At 34.8% G+C, this 24,296-nt stretch overlaps 1 protein-coding gene across 10 annotated transcripts in view; it reads left to right on the top strand.

Moving 5' to 3' along the window:
• LOC149080948 (nuclear factor 1 X-type-like) overlaps window positions 1-23,975 on the top strand; it is an 85,868-nt gene extending 61,893 nt beyond the window's left edge. For 2 of the 10 annotated variants that reach the window (XM_089237644.1, XM_089237642.1), the window contains exons 4-16: window positions 593-748; window positions 2,545-2,736; window positions 2,917-3,100; window positions 6,500-6,556; window positions 7,630-7,692; window positions 11,077-11,409; window positions 15,471-15,647; window positions 16,083-16,261; window positions 16,470-16,590; window positions 18,422-18,595; window positions 20,528-20,655; window positions 20,773-21,025; window positions 23,085-23,975. In XM_089237644.1, coding sequence (XP_089093770.1) covers window positions 593-748; window positions 2,545-2,736; window positions 2,917-3,100; window positions 6,500-6,556; window positions 7,630-7,692; window positions 11,077-11,409; window positions 15,471-15,647; window positions 16,083-16,261; window positions 16,470-16,590; window positions 18,422-18,595; window positions 20,528-20,655; window positions 20,773-21,025; window positions 23,085-23,197 — 2,130 coding nt within the window. In that variant the 3' untranslated portion in view covers window positions 23,198-23,975. The remainder of the gene's footprint in view (window positions 1-592; window positions 749-2,544; window positions 2,737-2,916; window positions 3,101-6,499; window positions 6,557-7,629; window positions 7,693-11,076; window positions 11,410-15,470; window positions 15,648-16,082; window positions 16,262-16,469; window positions 16,591-18,421; window positions 18,596-20,527; window positions 20,656-20,772; window positions 21,026-23,084) is intronic. The other 8 variants (XM_089237648.1, XM_089237649.1, XM_089237647.1 and 5 more) reach the window with 7 other exon arrangements.
• The last annotated feature ends 321 nt before the right edge of the window (window positions 23,976-24,296 follow it).

The raw sequence follows: 24,296 nt of genomic DNA, 5'->3' as shown, positions 1-24,296 counted from the left end.
ATCCTATGGGTTAGCTTGTGTTGGGGTGATGAAAGAAAAAAATTTCTCAATAAAGGGGCGATGGAACAAAAAGCTTTGGAAACTATAATATAGATCATAGTTTCCCAACCTTTTTGTCCCATCTCCTTCTTCAGAAATTTTTTTCCCCCAACGCAATCTAACCCATAGAATCCTATGCTATATCCGTAGCTTCTACTGCCTCCCCCCCCCAGGGGGCGTTAACGCCCACGTTGGGAATCACTGATATAGATGAATGGTGACTGAATGTAAACCTTGTAGCATTATATTAACTTTTACATGGTATTACAACTTTTATTGTAACTAAAACAATTGTGTGATAGTCACGTGATGTGGTTCCTCTATATAACTTCCATGTTTAGGGTAAGTTTTGAGTTTGTAAAATCGTATCTTAAATGTTTCTCTATTTTTAATTTTATTTCTACATAGAATATTACTAGTACTTCTTTACTTCAACCTCTAAAGTGCATTATATTCAGGTTGGTTTTTGCCGAAAGGTTCATTCGTAAGTTGTAAATATTAATTCTTGAACAATTATGTTCTTCCTTATTTGATATTTGTTTCTTCCCAACAGGATGAATTCCATCCATTTATTGAGGCTCTTCTGCCTCATGTGAAGGCCTTCTCATACACCTGGTTCAACCTCCAGGCTGCAAAACGAAAATATTTCAAGAAAAATGAGAAGCGCATGAGTCTAGAAGAGGAAAGGCGGTGTAAGGAGGAGTTACAAGTACGTGAAATTTCAAAACTATTTAACCCCTTCCGCACTAGGCAAGCTTTGGGTATTTATGCCCATAAACACTAAGATGTGTGCACGTACGTCCCTGGCGCAGAAGAGGTTAATGGAAAAAAAGAGGTGTTCTTCACTATTTTTTATTTTTATTTTATTAGCATCAGTTATAATTTATTCATACTAATAATTTGGATTATGATTGGCCCATGCTTTTGCAATTCGTAAATTCTCCTGAAAAACCAGAAATGTTTTTCTGTCTGTAGAGACAAGAAATTGTAGAGCAATAAAATTTTATAACATGCATGAATGAATGAACACCAGAAGTTTGCCACTGGACTTATCCCGTTGCCGAGATCTCTTCCAGCCCAGCTTTGTGGCAGAGTCTGGAACTTTATAACATGCAGTGTGTCTAAAAAGTCTACCGCTTTAATGAGAAGAGTCATAGTACATGCTGAAATAAACAATTTTTCGAAATTGAACCTAGGATTGCAAATGACTTATATGTTCAGCATGCATTAATATGGAATATAATCTGCTGTCGCCAAAGAAGGGGAAGATCCTAAAGTTACCCGAAAGTGAAAGAGAAAAAATATTTATATTTCACACGCATAATGTGGTCAAAAATTAAAAGGGACAATATTTTTTCCCTTTTCTATGAAATTTCCCTGTGATATGAATAGGATGATATATTTTGGCGATACTTCTGAAGTTGGGTGATGCATGTATTTCGCCACGCAGGTGAATTGCAATCCTTTTCTATTGCTAAAATTGTTGTGATGATGTACCATTCTTCTCTTCGATGCTAGAGTTATGGGTCACCCTGTATATTACAATAGTATGTTGTTATACTTAGTGATTATGAATTAATAGGGCAAACGTTACTCAGCTTACTGAACTAAATTTTTTGTTGAGTTATGGTATCTCCCCTCAATTAAAGCTTGTAGGCAGAAAAAAATGTCTTATTTGACCTGATAAAAGGCATTATTAATAACCATTCTTTAAAATGGTTTCATTCTGTTCAACATCCATCACTCAGGTCTATATTTTGTCTTCAATGTAGCTACTGCAATTCTCGCAAAGCTGAGACGTGAGGGAAGGGGGGCTTGTCAACAATTGTAAGGGTGATTGTGATTCAAACTGATATTAACAATTCTTTTTCTTTTAAACCATCCGCAACCTTGGTGGATAGCCAGTGAGGCAGTTCATTATCTTGTTTTTTGCATTAGAAGGCTAGAGAAGTGTCTGAATCAATCTCCCAAATTGGAATATATTGCATATGAATATATTTTGGGTCTGCTACTTTTTTTTTTTAAGGTGGTTTGATGCAAATTTTTGACTTATATTTGGGGATTGCGAAAATCAATTTCTGCTGACTAGATAAGGTAACGTGTTAGCATCTAAAAAAAATTGTTTCCATTCACATAACCACTTTCTTGATGGCATTTTATCGATGGAGGACATCACAGGATTAGCTTATGGGAGGTTAGCTAACTCAGGTTTGAGAGAAAAATATTCTTTTTTACTGTCAGTCTCTTCAGACCTTGACTCTTTCCTTCTGGTAATGGTTGAAAATTGTATCACCACATGCGCTCAATATGGGTAAATAAATAGCTGATTCTGAAAAATTTATAAATCATGAGCTGTGGCAGTTTTTTTTCAATATAAAATGTCTTGTTTGCATCCATTGGATTCCTTTCATTAAGTAGTGTAAATATTAATCTTAACTTCAAGTGGTGTTTAGTTGATTAAACTGGATATACTGAAGTTCTAACTATGTTATATTGCTTTTGCAGAATGAAAGAACAGAGGTAAAGCAAAAATGGGCATCGAGATTGCTCGGGAAATTGAGAAAGGACATCACACAAGAATGCCGGGAAGATTTTGTTCTGGGGATAACAGGGAAGAAACGAGCCACTTGTGTCTTAAGTAATCCTGATCAGAAAGGTAAAATGAGAAGGATAGACTGCTTGCGGCAAGCTGACAAGGTAAGAAATGCTAATGTTTGTGCTAATTAATCATTGGAACCAAGATATTCAAGAGCAGTTTAGTGTGTAACTTTGCATGAATTTCAAAATTTTTTAAAATCTCTACTCTTTTGAGTCTTCCATTTACTATTTGAATGAGAAAAAAAAAAAAAAATTTCAAATATTTCTTTTGAATTGTAGGTATGGCGCCTGGATTTGGTTATGGTTATTCTGTTCAAGGCTATTCCTCTGGAGAGCACAGATGGAGAACGTTTAGAAAAGTCACCAGAGTGCCTCCATCCCAACCTTTGTGTCAATCCATACCACATCAACGTCTCCGTCCGAGAACTCGACCTTTACTTGGCTAATTTCATACTTAGCCATGGTGCGTATGCATCGAATGTGTAGTTCTTAAACTAAAAATGCACAAATCAGGAAATTTTGTTGTGTGTTTATACATTTGTGTTCATATCCTTGTGTTACTGCTAAAAGTAAACGAATTGTTTTTATTTGAATTCTTTAAAACATATATTTTCTGACAGCTACTAAGCAGAGTCGACTGTCATTTATCAGCTCAGTACAAAAACAGTTTTGCTATTCTCGAAAATATGCATATACATGTTGCTCTCCCCATGAAGAATGTAACATGGATCTTGCCTCGCCTCCCAGGGATTAAAAATTTTTTTTCCTGTATACATTAATCGAAAATCAATTTATGTGCAGCCACAAAAGTCTTAGCTTTTGGGTCTTTTAAAAACCTTATACCCAGGAGGCTTTGAGCATGCAGGGTCGTCTTAACATGTAGGTCATACTGGGCAATGCAGGTGAATAGGAATTTTCATGTTAATCAAAATGTCTATTAAGATTTTGAACTGGAGTGGCTGGTACTTAATTTGACTAGGGGTGGAAGCCCAGAGAATTTCTTTTCCCAAGGGCTTGTGATGGTTGTAAGACCATGGTCTCCACGTGGAAATAGTGAACTATCCTAGAGGGCATGTATATGAGGTGCGCGTATGATTAAGTAGCCTAGAGATTCCCCAAGCAATCAATCTTGTATATATTTAATTTTTGATATTATGATTAACTTTTACTATATGCCTACTCTCAAAACTCAATATTGGAATTAGCTAAATTTCTTAGTTTCAGGTTCTTGCAAACAAAGGAAAAAAAATGAAGGTCCCATTCAAGGATGTGGGGTGTCCCTGGTTTTTTGTTTGCATATGTGTATCTATTAATGAGATGCAAGACACTTATATTTTATCTATAGAGATCAAATTTCAAGATATGGCTTGAGAAGTTGTAACTTCTTAGCAAGTCAAAATGTAACATGTGATCAATGTATTGAAATCATGCTTTGTGCATGATTTCAATATAGCAGATTCTATGCAGTTGCATCCACCTAATCTGGCCATGCAACCAAAATTGCTAGAGAAGAAATATTTTCATGTCGAAAAAATATTGTTTCAAGAGATGAATCGTGATAATTTCGTCTAATGATTTTTGCGAGATCAATATTGAATTTGAAACCAATTGTAGGCAATATGGCATGCATTTATTTAGTTTTTTGAATCAGTTTTTCTTTGTTCAAGATATTGTTTTGAAAAATTTACAGTTTTAGTGAAGTTTTCATCCCGAGGAATCGTCAACGAATATGCATGCGTGTGTGTATATACTAAGTAAAATCTAGAGCAAGACTTGAATACGTTGGGAGGTAGCTATTAATAACTTCCCCCACCAGCAGCAGATGCTTTTCGTTCTTTGCTTATAAAAATAGAAACATCAACATGCTCAAAGTTTTTTTTAAATAAAAAACCTTGTAGAAAAAGGTATATATCATAAGTAAGAGTTTTTTCTTCTCTTGTCACCTTCTCATGTTAGAGTTCTAAACGTTAGTTTAATACATTTTAGTGCTTCGAAACTGAAATTTAAGAACTGCTCTAAAAACATGATTATTTCGCTATGGAAAATTGTTATAGCTATGTTAAATTATCTGACAATATAGTTGTATTTTTTCCTATGTTTCCTCGAGAACTCTTATTGCTCAATAAATATTCCAAGCTTGATTTTGAGATACAGTAAAAATTTTGTTGTAAGGATAGTTCACAATCATTAGTAAAATTGCCATTATAACTGACTTCTCGTTATAAGCGGATTTCCATTTTTGCTCTGTTGGATTGTAAAGTTGTAGAAAATTTCTGCTATTTCTGCATTAAAACGTCTTTTTATATCATTTCTTTCTAATGTTAATTCAAATGAACAAAACTCTAGTCAAAAAAATTGACTTTTGGTCTTGCAGCAGTTAATTCTCTAAGATGTATTAGCTTAGACTTTCATATTATAAAAGCAATTTTTTCCCACCAGCTGAACAATAAATTCTCTATTATTCACTTTCACTTGTGCATGGCTGTATGAACTAGTTAAAATTTTTCCGCTAGTCAAAGCTTTTCTATCATGATTTTTGCAGTCATTCAGAAACAAAGTTATACTGTAAGCTTTGGTCCTGTGATTTCTTAGTTACTGGGTGAGACAAAAGCCAAATAAAATCATCACATATCCCATGTGTATAGTGAAAAAGCCCAAAAATAAAAAGAGGGAGTTGAAAATTTCGACTTTTCTTTGTGTGCATCTATGCACCTGCCCATATTCCCCCGTTATTTGATACGTCATTTTTTTGTACAGTGAATGGGGGAAGTGCGGGGGAGGAGGAATTGTGGGAGGAGTCCTGCTGCTGGTTGGCTTGCAGGTGGTTTGTTGTTGTTGGATTTTCCATCGTGGCCCATGGCCCACGTCTCCTGAGACAAACCAGTTTATATCCCATTAGCCTAAACTATCATGGTTGGTCTGAAGGTCAAGTCAAGGGTGTTCAACCTTTTGGAGAGAGCACGAGCCACATTATTGGTTAGAAAACGTCTCATGGGCTGCATAAGTGATCTTTATATGTGCCATGGGTCACTTAAGTGATCTGGAACTGTGCCGTGGGCAACTAAAGTGAAGTGAAAATGTGCCGTGGGCAACTAAAGTGAAGTGAAAATGTGCCGTGGGCAACTAAAGTGAAGTGAAAATGTGTAGCAGGTCACTTAAGTGAAGTGGGAATGTAGCGTATGTCACTGACATTATCTGGGAAAGTATTGCAGGCCACTAAACTGAAATGAAAATGTGCCACAGGTCACTTAAGTGATATGGAACTGCTCTGCTGGCCACTTAACTGATCTGGTTGTATGCCACATGTTCATTTTTACAAAATTAGGTTTAAGGTCACAGATCCGCATTTGGCCCACAGGCCAGTAGTAACGGTAGTTGAAAAAACCTACAACAATACAATTATTCAATCATTGCACTTCACTCATAGGTAGAAAAATTGCTAGCGTTACACATAATAAGCATTACACAGAAATGAACTCACGTACATTGACACTGCAACGTGAACAAATTTGTTAGAAGTTCCGCAGATGAATATGGACTAGGTGCATGTGGGGTTTAGTAATAGCAGTAATGGGTGCAACCAGTTTGTTGAATTTCTTTTCCCACCCATGCACAGTCAGCCATTTATTTATACCCTCCAAAGAACCCTTGTTATGTCGACCTACACCTTCGTAACGCTATTGATTATTTGAATGTGTACAATTTTGTTAACTGTGGATGTGTGTTTATATCATATTTTTTCCAATTATGCAATTGTATTAGGTACCATTTCCACATGATTTTGGCATATTTTTCTGATTTAAATTTTCATAGAAATAAGCAAATTTATTTATTAAATGGTTATTACTTGTTGTTTTCGCAGACACTTTGAGTGGAATCAGAGATGGCATGTGTGATAGTGATAGAGAAGATGAGAGAGGTATGTATTCTGTTCTTGTGAAGTTATTTCTAACCTTTTTGGAGCTTTACTAACACTAAAGTCACATCACAAGTTTTGGTAGCAATGACTCATGTTTCGTTTATGATGGGGGAGAAAGAAAGGGCCCACTTGTAGATTTCTGTGTGATCTCTAATATAGTTTATCCTAACCCATGCAGAATAGTCACTTTCATGATTAATTTTCTTGCATTAATCCGTTAAACAATTTCACTAGTGTGTTTATAGACTGTTAATAAACTCAATATCTGCGTGGCAACCTAACAATGTTTAGCACCCTAACTCTGGTTTGATAGTTTTAGTGTTGGGATCTTTCGAATGGCCCACAACCATTAGCCACTCAAGAATTGTTCTAAACTGTATGTCCTTGTGATTGAACCACTGCAAAATGGCTCAAATTTTCCCACAAACGTAAACCGTCTTATGTTTTTTGTATATTTAAATTGGAGTTCTGTCCATTACAATATAACAAAATCAAAATTTAATGAGGTTTCACGCTGAGGTCATGAACATTTTGAGTTTATAGTCAGATATGTATATTTTTTTTCAAAGAGATTCGGTAGGAGATTAATTGTGAATTTCTTATAACATCAGTTGATAATTAATATTGTATCTATATTAGGATTTGGATGGTCTCGGGGTAAATTGAAGGGTTGTCTTTTTCTGATGGGTGTATCTAATACTACCGTCGTTACTTATCAAGGTACTATCTGCAAGTATTATCAGATGCCTGAGCCGCTAAAAATCTTTTGTAGCAGAGTAATAAAACACATTACGAAGTAAACTTTTTTTTTAAGCTATCGCATCGAATGGGGAAAAGTTATTAATTGAAATACATTAGCAGTAAGGTATCATTATTTCTTCTAACAAACCATCAAATGACTGAAATAAGGAATCAATTTTCATATATATATACGTATGTGCATATTTTCTCCAGTCCACAACTGGTGTCGGTGAGCAATTAAAAAAAAAAAAAGAAAGAAAAAAGAGCGAAATTATTTTTCTGACCACAAAAAGAGCAAACTGAAATTTCAGGGTGGTCTTTTTGTTTTGCAGACTCTCATCTATTGCTTGCTGCAGGCGTTTTTACATCAGCAGAACTGTATAGGTTATCAAAAGGTGAGCTTGATATTAACTATACCAGTTTTGGATTGGATTATTTTTTTTACTTTTTTTTTTTAATGCGTTTCTATTGAGCGATACATCTTGACGATAATTTTGTGAAATCAATATAGATGCTTTATGTGGTTATTCATAATCTTTTTGTCCTTCACATGAAAGGTCTCGAGGATTAAAGTTTTGTGATCTGATCTATCTGCAGCCTTAACTTCCCATTAAAAACAATTATGAAGCTTTTAGGAATATCTTAATGAAAGAATGGTGGAGATTTTCAAAGCCCCTTAAAGGCCTAACACCTTTGTACAGCTTTCGATGTAGAATTGCTGTGTTCGTAAAAGAGTCTGCCAACAAAGCACATTCCTGTAAACTCGATATCATACTCACTTTTGTGAAGACGTGAGAATGAAAAATATAGATTTTTTTTTAGATATTTTGCTTTGAAGATTGAGTAGTTTGGTCCATGATTGCAGAAAATTTGTGTTTTAACTACGATTTGCCTAAGAAAAGGCTTCTAGTGGTGGATTTTGGAACTAGGTTTTTTTGCTGTTAATTTCTTTTCCGTTTCTACATTAAGATGCTCCCAAAGCTTTGTAGCTTTCTGATGAATGGTTAAGGCTGTAAATAGCTCAGAAGTATCAACTTCAGATACCCTGTTGCGTTATGTTTTTATTTAGTCTGTTTTCCCAGTCATAGATTGATCCGCTGTGGTGGTCGAATGGTCATAGTGGCAGACTCGCATCACGAGGACCCGGGTTCAGACTCCACCATTGCCCCATTGAGCTGATCTCCCCATTAAAGTTTTGCCACATAGAGCAGCAGGCCTACAACGGCACATGTATTCAATCATTACACTTTACATGACAGCACTGAAAAATCAGACAACACTATATATTCATTCAGACCATTAGATACACACACTCGCACTTCTGGCACAACTCATTCGGTGGTAAATTGCCCATGGCGATATAGACCAGAGTTGAACGCAGTTTGAAAGAAAGTCATTGATCAAAATGTTTTTCCCCCTTTCTCCATTCAAATTTAGAAGCTACTCGTGAATTAAGCAACTTGTTTAGCCTTATAGCTATTTTTCAGTTTTTCATTTTCCTCATAGTAATAAATTCTAGATTTATGTGGTTAGATTCGTTTTTCACCCCCCCCCCCCTGTTTCTCTTATACAGTCGATTCTCCATAAGTCAAATTCCAATAAGTCAATTTTAAGTCTAAATTTTTCCATGGCTCCAGAATCTTCAATACCATCAGGGAATAGAGCGATTTGATGATTTGAACTACTAATAATTTGTTTTCCATTAGCCATTGAACATTTGACTAATTGAGATTTGAATGAAGTTTCATAATTAGTCTTGATGTGCGTATTCTAACTTTTGGTTAGTTTGCATAACTTGTCGATGTATTGCGATAACTTTGCATGTGTTATGATTACCATTTTTTTAGGTATTGCTGATTTTTAATTTTATTTATGGTTTTACATGCACTATATATAACCGAAAGTCTGTGTCTACTTAAGAGTTTAGGCATTTTCTCAAATTTCTAGAAAAATACTGAACAAATTGTTCTGAAATTTTAATCGTTTATATAACCTATGGTGATACTCACCATTTCCAGTGAAAATTTTGTCACAATTGCATTTATGGGACCATATTAAATAAGAACAAAAATGTTTTTGATCAATCCTGTATCAGAAAAAGCTTCAAATGACTTGCAAATTTAACAAAATATTTTACTAACTTTGTGCAATATTTTTATGAATTTTTAGGAGACTACCGTGTACATTCATGAAAATACAAATGTTTTCTATGAAAATTCCAATTTTTTCATCACATATTTTTTGCTTACTACATGCATAGTTTTCAAACAAAATTTCACAGAAAAAAATGATGCTACACATGAGACATATTGTATAGAAATTTAAAATGTGACAAATCATTATTCAATGAGATATAATGATTTGTTAATGATGCAAATATTTTTAATAAATGATTATAAATTGTGCACCACACGCACAAGAAATATAAATTTTATTGTTTTGTTATTGGATTGCCAGATATATAGTGTAACCTATATGAAATTTCCAGCTGAATGTTGTGAAAATTCACAAGTGACCAGTGATTTTGAAACTTACCGAATGATAAGGGGTTTTCCACAAATTGATATACAATTATTTGCTGTTATTTGATGATTATTTCTAGAATAAACCCACAGCATTATTCGAATGAGCAAAGCCGTGTGTCTAATACTATGTGAGAGAAGTGATTTAGCATAACCAGCATGTATGATGTCAAAATGAGCAAACTGAAGTCAATAATAAAATTTACAGAAAATAATCGAAATATAAATTTGTGGAAAAAACCCATTACGATTCAGTTACTTTCAGCAAGTTTCGAAATTACTGCTCACTGTATCACAGATAATCTTTCTGAATTTTCACAACATTCAGCTGGAATTTTCATATAAATTGTGCCATATATCTGGCAATTCAATTATGAAAAATGAAAATTATATTTCTTGTGCATGTGCAATTAATAATCATTTATTAAAAATACTCTTATCTCATTGAATAATGATTTGTCACATTTTAAATTTCTACACAGTATGTCTGGTGTGTGGCATCATTTTTTCTACAAATTTCATAAAAATTGGTTGAAAACTTTTCATGTTATAAGCAAAAAACATGCGATGAAAACTAGAATTTTTATAGAAAATATTTATACTTTCATGACTATACATGCTATTCTCACTTAAACACCCAGAAATATTTCACGAAATTGGTACAATACTTTGTGAAAGTTACAAATCATTAGCTGTTATTTATCATGTGGGTCATTTTTTTTGTCAGTCCCCTAAATGCACTCGTTACTAAATTCTCACTGGAAATTGTAAGTACCAACATAAGTAAACATGGCCGAATATTTAGAGCAATTTGTTCGGTATTTTTCTTGCAATTCAAGAAAATGTCTGAATTCTAAAGTGAACACAGACTGTGCATATTTTACAGTATGCTGCCAATCAGAAATAATTCAAAGCATTCAGTGTCACTTACTGAAATGAGTGACAATACCACAGTGGAACCTCTTTTATACACTTACCCTTAGAGACCGGAAAAAAAGGAAATTGGCCAAGAAATATGATTTTGAGGGTTCAAAAAATTCAGTAGAGATTTCAAGGATGATTTTTTTCTCAAGCAAAGAATTCTATGCACAATGAAGGCTTGAGAGCATGACCATAAAAAAGATGTTCCGCTGTATTGCATGTTATATCTTATGCATGATTTGCTGTTAATTCTATAAATCTGTCACTATTTATGAAGAAATGCTTTCTTTTTTAACATGCTATCATGTTAATGACTATATTCTTTTTCTCTTGCAGCATCAATATTACAAGTCACACCTGGTAGTCAGCCACCTCTCAACATGATAAAAATAGAATCTCCAACATATTACTGTAACAGTTATTCCTCACCGCCTGATCACAGAGGACTGTCAACGGGTACCGGGCCACCGATGGCCCTGCATCCTCATAACAATCACGGCCCACCTCACCCACCTAGTCCTTCAAGCGAGCCACACAATAAGAGGCTCAGGCGGATTTCATCAAACGAGGAAGATGTTGACAAAGTGCACAGTGATATGAGTGGATTTTATAGTCACAGTCCTGCTCAAATGCACAGCCAAGCTTCTTGGGGGAGTGACATGGATCACGGTAAGGGCTTTTCTCTTTTATTTTAAACCAAACATTTAAAAATAAGTAAAATACTTCTGAAAATCTCTTTCCACCTAATAACATAAACTAAGTAAAAAGTGGCTTGAGATGCTGCTATTTATTAGATTTCATACTCAATGTTTCTCCAACGCCAGCTGTTAATGTGTTCAAGAAATGTTTTCGGTTCTTGAAGTGGTAGAAGACCAAGACTTTACACATTATTACCATTAATGCAATCAATGCTCACTTTAATTCCTTGAAAGGGGGGATTGTGTCAGAATCATGTTGTATTTGTGGAATCTACTGGTTTTTCATGTTTCTGTTGTTCATGCATGCACTGATGCTGGTCATCCACTGGAAGCTACCATAAATGGAAGAAGTAATGTTTATGCTCAAGACTGTTGGCATATGCGGAACTTGTTTTTGCTCACAATAGCTCCCAATGAAAGACCAGCCTTATGCAAGACTTGATAAATCTGAAAAAAAAAATCAAGGCACCTATATATAGAACAATTATTTAGGAGTCAAACTATATTTTCTAAAACCAAGTCCAAAATAATGCTGATTGATGCACTAATATGAATCAAAAAAAATTTGTGTTCTCAGACTTCAATTTAGTATCCATGCTCAGAAAGTTATAGATACTAGTATCAATTTTTTTGGTATATGGTATTTGTCAGGCCTTGCACCTATGTGTTCACCAAAGTATTGTTATCCATCTTCCAAATGAGAAATAGGAAACTGCCAAATTGAGCTATTATTCATTTTGTGTAATTTAATGTTGCAGATGTGCTTGCTGTTCACTGTGGCAAAACTATTTTGGCCAGAAACTGAATTTCCAGTTTCTTCCGAATTCTGCTTCGTTGCTAGTCAGTAACTGAATTCTTTGATATGCAATCATTAAATTTGAAAACAACATAATCTGCATGTATTAGATTTTTTTCCATCAATCAATGGCCAAAGATGATTATATGTATGGTGTCTTTTGTAATGTGCCTCATTTTGTGGGGCTGGTTCTTATATGAATTGCCCTGTACAAGGAAGCCTGCAAAAATATTCATCACAAGAAAAATTTGTCCATACATACTTGAAGATAGATGTGCTTAGCTGAAATTGGACATAATTTGTATATATATGAAAACCTATTTATATTAATTTTGAGCATTTCTTCTGAAGTGTAGGTAACTAAGTTATGTCAGCTGTAAGTAAAAGTATTTTTTAAAAAGAGGGAAAAAATATGAAAATTTACTTGGAATCTTGCATAACTGAAAACACACACACATTAGTGAAATATGTTTTATATAATTTTTATTTCCAAACTTAAGAAATAAGAAAAAAAATTGTGCATTTTATATTTCTGACTTGTATTTTGATGAATATTCACTATTATAAGCAGCACAAGTTGTGAAATTTCAGCTGAAAAAAAAAAATTTTAAACCAAATATATTTTACTTCAGGTAATGATTTGCCTAGAATAAAATTATATTTACCTAGGTGAAATGTAAGAAAATAACAAATGCATTCTCAACATCTTTGTGGCATTTCTTGCACAATTCAGGACTATTTAATGTACACCTTAAATTTTTTTGCTGGATTTTACACATGGCCCTCTCACTATTTAATTGATCCACATGTTTAAATTTCTTATAAAATGTCCTGCTTGACTGTTCCTTCAACATGTGCGGTTATTGTAACTGCTTTGTTGTAACACTCTTGCTGTTCATTCTTCAAAGAGTGCATTTTTTTCAATTTCTCTGTTGCTTGGACTGAATTTTTTCACCTTACTGTGAATTTAATCTATTTGCATTCCACATTGCAAAATATTTTGTAAGTTTTATTATCCTTTATCACTTGGGGTTCGTACTGGTCGGGGAAAATCTGGAAATGTCAGGGAAATTTTTTTTTTACCAAAAAAAGTCAGGAAAATCGGGGGAAATAGCCCATTTTTGCTCTAAAATCTGGAGATTTCTGACAACGAACCTGAAAAGTAGTCATGGTTGTTGTATGTCTGATCAAAAACAAAAAGTAATAAAGAAAAAACATTTTTTTCCTCAATGAGAAATTTAGAACATAAATTTCAATCTGATAACATGGTAAATATTGATAATTGTAAATCTCACAATGAAACCATAAAAACTGCCGAGGACAAATGAGGATTTCCTAAGTCTGTGTGAAATAGTGTATTGCTGCAATCTTATTGTAACTGTGTGTGCCATAGAAAGCCACACATAAGAAGTATGGGAAAAGCTCAATTGCAATAATTTTGCAAAATGATTTAGTGGGCAATGCCCAGATGAAGCATGTGTATTATTATGAGCGAGAGATATTTCCAAATGGGTATTTTTATTTGAAAATGATGACAAGTTTCAAGAAAACTTTTTCTAGAAGGGTGGGGGGGGGGATAAAACCTGAATCTTTAGTAGGCTGATTTCATTGAAGCAGAAAAAATGACCCGTATAAAGTGTGGTGTCTGCTTATCCACAAAATGTTCAATTTGACAATTTGAGCTACACAAACAAACAAGCTATTCGCTAGCGTGTGTGAAATCGGAGGAGTTTTGTAAACAACCCCCAGAGATTACTAATTTTTTTAGTTCTAGCGCTAACATAAATGTGGAGTGTAAGCACAAAGAATTGTGATGCAGAGAAACCAATTAAATCTTTGACTAATTATGTCACAAAAGAAGAAACGGTGAAGGTTTAAATCTTGTGGCGCATTGAAATTGATATCCCACTCGTGCTATAATAATTCAAGGATGTTGGAAAAAATTTCAAGGTAATTTTTTCAGACAGTGTTATTGCAGAAAAGGGAAATCTTGCATTCCTTGATTGTGTTCAATTTTTCCATCAGGTGTATTTGAAAAGCATAAATGCGTGGAAAAAATTTTAATAATCAATAATCTATGATTATAATGTTAGTATGATAAGTATATAATTAATTGTAATATAATTTTTGTTTATTAAAAAATTACTTGAAATTTTCAAAAAATCAGACTGGAAAACCTAGAAAAGTCAGGGAAATTTCTTTACGAAAATGAGTATGAACCTTGTTACTGAAAGTGAAATAGTTTGTTTGCCACAATACTAGTTGCTTTGATGTCAAATGTTGACTAATTTGCTATTGTTTATGGAAGTAAAGAGAAAATACTTGAAGACTGTAATTTGACTTTTTTCTTCTATTAATCCAAATAAGTTTTGCCCTTTTGTAAAAGAAGCCTGCCAAAGTTTTCATTGTACCTGGTAGGTAAAAGCCAATTTAGTTAATGAATGTTGATGCAGTTACGAGTGAGTTGAGTGCATCAAATTTATGAACTGGGTAAGATTTCAAGCTGTGATGTAAACGGATTAATGAGAACATTTATATAAAAATGCAAAACAGCAAGTTCTAATTTCATGATAAAAAAATTTCTATTCAGATTTTTTTACATTCAAATTTTCCTTTTTAAGCATATGTCATTGATATATGGTCAGGGGAGGGGGATACTGTTTATAAAATATTATATATGCTCAATATTTCCATTAAACTGTCTACAAAAGTAGAAATCATCATAATGTGAGGGTTCCCGGAGCGATTCATTTCTTGTGAATACTTTTTTCTTTCTCTATCATTCAATCGCTGTTTCAGTTTGTGTATGTAGCTTTGTAGCATTTGAAATTTGCTTGCCGATATCTTAATTTCCATTACTTTCTTTTGTTATTGAATATTTGAAAAAATTTCTTTTATGAATGTTATTTACGCCTATTATTTTCTTTATTGTCATGTATATCTTTTTCTTGGGGGAGGGAAAAATTACATGGAAGCATGTGGCTCTTATGTATCCATATATTTATATATGCATGGAAATCTTTGTTTAATTTGCTGAAAAGAGATATTGAAACCTCTGAGTAATTTTATGTTTATGTTGGGTATGAATATTAACTTTCTCTTGAACGTTTTCGTTATCATTTTGTTTGGAAATGTACTTTTTTTTATTGTTTGGGACTTGCTCGTGCTGCTTATCTGTAGTGGCTCGGAGATGTTTTTCATTGTTTAGTGCATGCTTTTTAAATTTTCTTTAATAGGGTCTGGAAATCCTGGCTCAACCCACTCCCCTCATAATCCCCTCGCTGTCACCATAAAGTCAGAGGCTCCCAGCAACTTTATGCCTGTTTCAGGTGGGCCTCTAACCCCGCACACTCCCTCCAAGGAAATTGGCATGGCATCTCCAGATGTGGCTCACCAAACAAAACTAAGAGATGGTAAGCTTACACTTGAAAATAACATCTCCGTCAGTAATTCTTTGTTTTCCTTAACCACTTCTTTTCTTGTCGTATATTACCTAGTTCATATTTATGTGCTGGAATTGTATCATTTTGGTCAGGTATTTTGGGAAATATAGCATTACCCACATTTTGTGGGGGCCCCTTGGATGTTTCAGTGGGCACCAGATTGAAGATTATGCTATGTTTAAAATATGAATGATCAGGATTTCTAACTATAGTGATGTTCAATATCAATGGGAGCCTATTAAATTGGTTCCACTGAAGATTTAATAAATCTAAACTAACTGTATGGTGAATTAAAGTAGCCAAAACTCTGCCAGAAATAGCCAAGTTTTTAAACTATCACTGTTTCAGCTTACATTTGGGTACGAACAAAGATGCTATATGGATAATCCTTGATGAATTTTTCAGGTATGCAGCAGCATGCGGCAATGAACATGACCTCTCAGGCATCAGGCATGACTACACCCCTTCCCCATTCCAATACATATTATATCACGCCTGGAAAGTACCAAGAGAATGGTGACACACTTTCCGACTTTGTTAATTTAGTCTGCCAAGAAGCTCAGAATTCTGGTCCAAGTCCTCAGGTAAATTTCTGATTCAGGAATATCTCACGTTGATGATGCCTTTCTAATCCATAATGCTGTAATCCTCAACAAAACAAATGTAGTTCAAACTTCAAATTAAATTTAATGAATTTACTAAAATTATTACTTTAAATTCTATGAATTTTCTAAATCCATATGATCACAAATTTTTAACAATTTCGGTGTTTTCTCATGATTTGATTTTCAGGTTACGGAGGACACAGAAAGTCGAAGTTCCACAAAGCTGCCTCACTTCTACTCCAATTCTATGCTTCCTCCCCCACCCCCAGCACCTATGGCAAGGCCTGTAGCAATAATACGTTCGACAGGTACAATTATTTTCTTTTTCTTTCTGTTATGCATAATATGTAAATTTTGCCATTGAATAAGATACAACACTATTTATAAAACAGAAAAAATTAATGGAAGTCTGAAAACTCGGATTATTGTCACAGCATCCCTAAAGACTAAGAATATTGAAGGAGGGGGAGGAATAAAAATTAGTATACAAATGTGGAAGCATTTGGAGTCTTTCAGACCTGTTGATGCTCGGCTTGAGTTTTATGCAGGATATTTTGATTTCTAAATGAATATAGGAGATGATCTGCCCCTGTGCTACCAAATACTGTATTTGCTCTGTCTCCCACAGCACCTGCAGCTCCAACACTACTATCTTCCCCATTCTTCTAATTCCGCTATTTATCTCATTCATCCTATGGTGACAGTATTCACCATCTTCCTCCTAATTATACTCTCTAACCTCCTTCTCATCTCATTTTCTCTTCCACTCTATCTATTGCACAGGAGATTTTGATTTATAAATTCATATTATGATTACTCTAGCACATACAGCACCAATGTTTCTTCTAAGCTACATATGATCAAACTGCATCTGCTCATTCAAAATTACGGAATGCACCATTGGTATACATGTCATATGGCCATTCCCAGCGTAAAAAAAAAATTAGAGGAAATTGCAAAGCCTCCACTCTGTGATACCATAGAAACGATAGAGTTTGTAACTTTCCTGAAATTAATGTGTTTGTGTGTCTATGCAAATGACCATTTGCTTAGTTGAATTATGAAAAATAAATTAATAATCAAGGTTTTAATTCTAGCGTCTAAAGTTAGTGATGAATATAGGCCCATATTGCATATTGAGAATCTTATGCTCCTGTGTAGTCTAATATTTTGCACCTCCCACTGAACAAACTCAAAGAAATTTTGAAGTTTTTAACTGCAAAGTTTGCTTTCTTGTGTAGCTGCACATCTTGTACATGTCTAAATACAGCTGTGTTAATATGAAACTCTGTATGGAAGAGTAAATAATCCTTTGGCTTGATATAATCACAAAAGTAGACAATTAAAAAGGCATGGAAAAAGGAAAAATACAAAATTCCTAATGCATTTCGACACACTGTGGGTGCCATCTTCAGAGGATAAACATAATTATTACCATGCTGATCAGGGATCCCACTTGGGTTAGTTACTTCTCAGTAGAAGACCCCAGCAAAAAATATATATCTGTTCAAGTCAAACGTTATGGCTAAGAATGACAGCAATATTTGACTTGAGCAGACATTGTTTTTTTACTGAGCAACCAGGAGTTAAGATTTGGCAACCAACCCAAGGGGGGAGATTCCCAGTCAGCATGATATTGGTTGTATTTATTTTTTGAAGATAGCACCCATGGTGTGTCGGAATGCATTAGGAGTTGTATTTTTCCATGTATTTACTCTTTTCATTGTTTTTTTCGTTTTTTGAATAAAACTCTGTAGCCTATTTTGATGTTATTAAGGGAGCTATACATGAAAATACACAAGTTAAAATTTCTCTTTCGAATTGATCACATCTTAAAAATGTGTTGGATTTTTCGGGGAAGAGCATACATAAACACCTTTTACTGTTTCAAAATAAGAATAAGTTTTAAAGAAATGCGCCTTTATTAGTTTTAAAGTTTTTAGTTATGAAAAAAGTTTTATACATTTCAGTACAGTGTTGAAATTGTTTTATAATGCTTTTTTATGTGTTCCTGGAACAAAATTTCTGGATTGGGCATTCATTCATGCGATACATATAATTTTGATTCTGCAGGTTTCATCTTTTATTATGTAAAATTTTGTTTATATCTGCATTCTCTTGTTTACCAAACTCCAAAAGGTAAACTTGCCTCTTTCTCAGAACTGAGTCAACCTGCACCAAGCCCTCCCACAAACAACGGCTCTGCTATTCAGGGGCCATCTAACACATCGCCAGTGCCTGAGTCTTCTGTGCCCAGTTCAGTTGTCAGAGACAACAGGAAACAGGTTCCTACGCCTCCTGCTACCTCTACTGGTATGTTTATCGATTTGATATGAATTGGTTTCCATTCGTTAATCTCAAAAGCTTATGAATTTGGTGCTTTTTGCTGTTAATAATTTCTTTCACAAAAGTCTTGTTCAGTATTTCTGTGAATTCTGTAATCATAGAAATGAATTACCTTTTGGGTTTGATAATATAATTGAATAATCGACATTAGATATACCCAAAATTCCAAAACGAACACGGCTATACTCGTTTCAGAACTATATGAAGTTCCTTCATCAGTAGCAGAAACAAAGAAGAAAGAAAATATTGAAAAAATGATCTAGTGAATTGATATTCAATTAATTTTCGTATTATCAAACCAAAATTGATATTCAATTCACTATAGAGGAAGAAAACAATAACCAAATTGCATTCCTGTATTTCATGCCAATGTGGATTATCATATATAGGCCAAACTAAACATGCCCTAAAATACCGTTTAAATGAGCATAGAAGATAAGTAAGCAACCAAGACTTTAACCGCTCATCCATAGCCCAACATTGCTGGTCCTTTGACCATAAATTTGACTTCTCTTCTGCCAAAATCATCCAAAAATGCCCCTCACCGTCTGACTTGGATTTCTTCGAATCATTCCACACCAAAAAAAACACAAACCAGTTGATCAACGACCAATCTAGCACACCACCCTTCTCAAAAATCTGGCAACAGTTTCTACAATAATTATTCTTCTCCATCAGCATCACTATCACGTTCTTGGTTGCGATTGGCTCCGCCATTTTGCTTTTTTCGTCCTCTTCCTCTACTCTTTTGTTGCCGGTTCATTTCAAATTTGACTCTTGTCTACAACAGCGAGTAACTCCCGCTATAAGGAGTTTTTCAATATTTTCTTTCTTCTTTGTTTCTGCTACTGATGAAGGAACTTCATATAGTTCCGAAACGCGTATAGCCATGTTCGTTATGGAATTTTGGGTACACGCAAACGTCGATTATTCAATCGTATTATCAAACCCAAAAGGTTTCATTCATTTCTACATACAAAGACATACGGCCAAAAAAATATATATTTATAGATCACATTCTAGAGTTATGTCAATGTCTTACTATTGTGAAACTTAAAGTTTGGGACATATTTGCACATCAAACGCATGACGTACAAACCTCTCGGTGAGAAACATAAAAAAAGCCATTCGGAATCAACCGTGAACTGTATAAATAATGGTCTAATTAGTCCTTTGATGCAGAAAATAAAGGTGGCAGAGAGAGAAAAAATTCTGAAGCTATGTGTATAACTAGATGACCGAATGAAAAAGAAAAAAAAATATAATAGAAATTTTCATTGATGACGAATTCACACAATTTAAAACTTCAAAGTGGGTTTTTTGGCACACTTGACAAAATTGTTTTTATTAAAACGATGAAATAGCCTGAAAAATAATTCTGTCCCATAAGTATGACCATAACTAAGAGTAACATAGACACACTATGTGTAACTCTCAAATATATTTTTTTGACACTTTTATCTACTTCAAGTGAGGATTCTTGTTCCCCCGAGTAAATGCAGAATTTGGGGACACCCTGTATATTGAAACTTTCAAAATTTGTTAAAATTTCTGTAGAAAAGCCTCATAATCATCAAGGGTTCTGCGCTAGCTTAATACACTAGTTTCTGGCCTGCAAGCAGCAGAAATACTGCATATATCCTACCCTTGGACTGAAAAGGTTGTGCACCTTAGTTTAAGCCATGCAACCCTGTCTGAGGAGCTTATGCAGTTTGTCTGTGCCATATTTTTTTTTAAGTTATTTCATTATATCTGGAATCAAGCTTTTGTTTGTTTAAAATATGTATTCAAGTGCATTTTAACTGAGAGTAAATAACATTTCCATTCACTCATGCTACTCTGAAGTGAGTTATAGAATGAAAATGAACTCAAAAGAAGGTGATGCCATTATTTTTGTAGGTACAGCTGCTTGTAGTAGCACAGTAGACACAGCTCAGAGCAGTAAAGCCGTGATGAGCAGCAGTTCATATATTTCTTTACCACGATCTGATAACAGTTTTTCCCATATCCATCCTCAAGCACCTCAGGTAGGCTTAAACATTTAGCAGTTGATATCAGGTTATACCTGCTAAAAAAAATGTGATCATTAAAAATAGCAGATATAAGGAATTATTTGTTTATAATGGTATCAATATATATTCCAGATTTTCTCATATTCAAACATTAGCCCGGTTAGCGCTATTAGTGGAATGATCAGCCCAACGAATTTGACTATGTTCACATCACCTGTTACAACGCCCCGCACAACACCTCGTACCACGCCTGTTCCTAGATGGAGTGCGCCATTTATCGCATTAGATGAGAACTTAGACTACAACATGATGGCTGGTCTCATGCCTGGTGCCAATCCCGATTCTGATCCTCCTCACATAATTGGGGCCGAAGGTGAAATTGAAGGTAAATACCACGCCTATTGATTGCAGCATTTCATTACTTGCTCTAGTTTTAACAAAGATATTTTTTAAGATACATAAAAAAAAATCATATTTATCATTGAGGTGAGGAATTTAATGAGTTCTTTTTCATTTAATGCACATCAAAATCAATTAGTTCATCATCATAATTAGAGTCACTCTCGTCATAAACTGCAAGGAATTGAGTGATTAGTTAATATCTACTACAACGTTCGAAAAGTTCTAAGACTTACTTTAGTAGGGAAGAATGAATACATATAGAACCTGTTTATTTGGTGTTTCCTTCAAAGTAACTACCCTGTGTGATTATACATTTTTGCCATTTTTCATACGCTTGTAAATGTGGGTGGATTAAACGTTTTTTTGTCACATCCCCTAGTGCCTTCGCTGTTGCTTGCTGCACTTTTTCGGAACCTGAGAATCATTGCTACCCATAAAGCAAATTCTTTATCAGAGGAAAAAAGGAAAATGTCACATGTAGCCAGATCAGAGGGAAAAAGCTGGTTGTGGAAGTATTGGAATGTGATATTTTGACAGGTAATCTGACACCAGGGTGGGGACCTGTGAGCCAGCACATTATCAGGATGGAACAAGCACAACTTGGCTTTCCAAAGATCTGGTGTGAGATTACCCATCAAAACATTGCATTCCAATACTTTCACAACCGCCACTGTGGTGGTCGAGTGGTCATAGCGACGGACTCGCATCGCGGGGATCCGGGTTCGAGCCCCACCGTCGCCACAGTGGTGGTTGGCTGAAGTTGGTTTTCTGTGGTTCCCATCTTCGAGTCGCAAATGCGAGCCGATCTCCCCATTAAAAAAACTCGCCACAGAGAGTAACAGTCCTACAAACAGTACAAATATTCAGTCATTACACATCACTCACTTCACTTCTGAGATATAGATGGCAGCACTGAAAAATCATACACAACACTAGATACGCACTCAGACTGTTAGGTACACCCACACTTACACTTCCGGCACAACTCACTAGGTAGTAAATCGCTTATGGCGAGAGACCTCAGTTGTGCTCGGTTTGAAAAAAAAAAACTTTCACAACCAGCTTTATTTCCTTGATGTTGCCCCATGGGACTTTTTCTTTGGGTAAAGAATTTGCTTAAGGAGCAACGATTCTCCAGTTCCGAAGAAGTGCAGTGAGCAGCAGCGAAGGCACTTGAGAATGTGACAAACAAAAGGCTTGCAATCCACATTTACATTGTTGTATGGAACCATGGCAAAAATGCATAATTACACAGGATAAAACCCATTTATTTCTTTCAGTCAGTTTTGCCTCGGGTGTGAAGAAACTATTGCAGACGTTTTCAAATTTTCAATCCACTGCCATATATTGCAGTCAAGAATTTAGCTGCTATGGTGGTCGAGTGGTCATAGTGACGGACTCGTGTCATGAGGACCAGGGTTTGAACCCCACCATCGCTACAGTGGTGGTCAGCTGAAGCTGGTTTTCTGCGGTTCCCAATGTGAACCAAACTCCCCGTTAAAATATCTCACCACAGAGAGCAACAGACCTACACTGTGTAATTAATTAATCATTGCACTTTACGCATGATTAAAAAATTGACGGCAGATGGTAGCACTACACATAACAAGCACTGCACAGAAACAAACTTCACGTTATTAGGTTCACACACATTCCAGTATGTACTGATTCGTTAGAAATTCCATAGAGGAATGTGTACAAAGTGCATGTACGGTTAAGTAGTAGTCAAGAATTTAAAGCTTGAATTTTTCTTATAATAATAAAATTAGGAATTATTTATATATCATCTCTGTGTGTAGTTAATATAAAGATTATATGTACAGAGAGAGTCAAATCCTGTTCTAATGAATACCGTTATAGCAAAAATCTCATTTTAATAAACACTTTTCAAATACCCAGATAAGTTTACATAAGAACAATGCAAAAACCTGGAAATCCTTTACAATGAAGTAATTTCTCGGACTCTTCAAGTTCGTTATAACAGGATTCGACTGTATTACTTTTATATATTCATCATAATGAATCAATTCACGCTCATACAGATTCATTTTCAGATCGTTACTTCACAGTTGTTCAGAGCAATGACGGTATCGATGCAACCAATCAGACATCTGGAGCTGCATCCAACACGCCTACAAAGACGCAACCTTCCTAAGCTGTAAATTGTACAGTTTAGAATTATTTACCTAAAATCTCTCTCTCTATCTCTCAAGACAAGAATGCAGCTGAATATAGGACATTAAAAAAAAGAACTGGAGCTGCTTTATTTCTTCAAGGTTATTTGCTGATAACATATTAGGGGTTTTATTGTGTATAATCAGATTTCTTGAAAAAAGAAGCCTTGATGTTCCTGCGGGGTAGAGTGTGTGTTCGCCGTGTTTTTCCAGTCGGCAGCTTTTATGGAAAGATTTTGCTGGAAAGACACACAAAAAAAACAAAACAAAGTATTGAATTTTTTCTACTAAATTATTCTAATCTTGTTTCGAATCGGCGGAAAGAGCGGGACATGAAATGCTTCGACTAAACAGTTTTGTTTTTTCTATTTCCTCTCCGGGAAAAAAAACATGGCGAGTTTAGAATCAAGAAATCTGACGCGTGTCTGCCTGGTGCTGAAAGTTTTCATCTAAGCAGGAACATTGCACTGTAAATTCCCTTTTACCTCACAGCTTATAGATAATTATAATTATTATTATTACTTTCTGAACTTTTAATACATGAAGTGAGACAGAGTGAATGCGAGACTGAGTGAAAGCGTGCGAGAAAAAAAAAAAACTTAACTTCCGCCCATTGAGATTTCATTACATTTGATTATGGGGCCTCAAAATATCTTTCAAGAATTTTTGGCATTTTGCAAGTTTATTACGCGTGACGTCTGTAGTTTAGCTGAACTTTCTTGCATAGATAGATACATTTTTTACCTCAGTTACTGAGGTTTCTCCGATTGCCACTTGCCTTCTATCCATATACCTTTTTCCTCCCCCTCCCCATCATAGTGCACTAAAAACCATGGTAAAGTAGAAAAAAAAAACTCCTAGTAATATCGCTAAAAAAAATAAGATTTAAAAAAAAATAGTCAGTTAGAGACTTTATTTTTCACACATTTTTTGCTTCTGGAAAAATAAAGGCTGTTCGAGATTATATATATATTGAATACTTAGAATAGAACGAGTTGCAATTTTGCAGCGAAACAAGGTACTAATGTATAAGTGCTCTTGATTCAAAGTCTCTTTTGACATTGTTGAATCTATAACATT

Source organism: Pholcus phalangioides, unplaced genomic scaffold (genome assembly GCF_987345545.1).
Source record: "Pholcus phalangioides strain wild (caught in Gottingen) unplaced genomic scaffold, Ppha-v1.0 ptg000010l_1, whole genome shotgun sequence".
Lineage (NCBI taxonomy): Eukaryota > Metazoa > Arthropoda > Arachnida > Araneae > Pholcidae > Pholcus > Pholcus phalangioides.
Note: the sequence above shows the minus strand (reverse complement) of the source record. Positions and strands in the feature narration are given on the sequence as shown.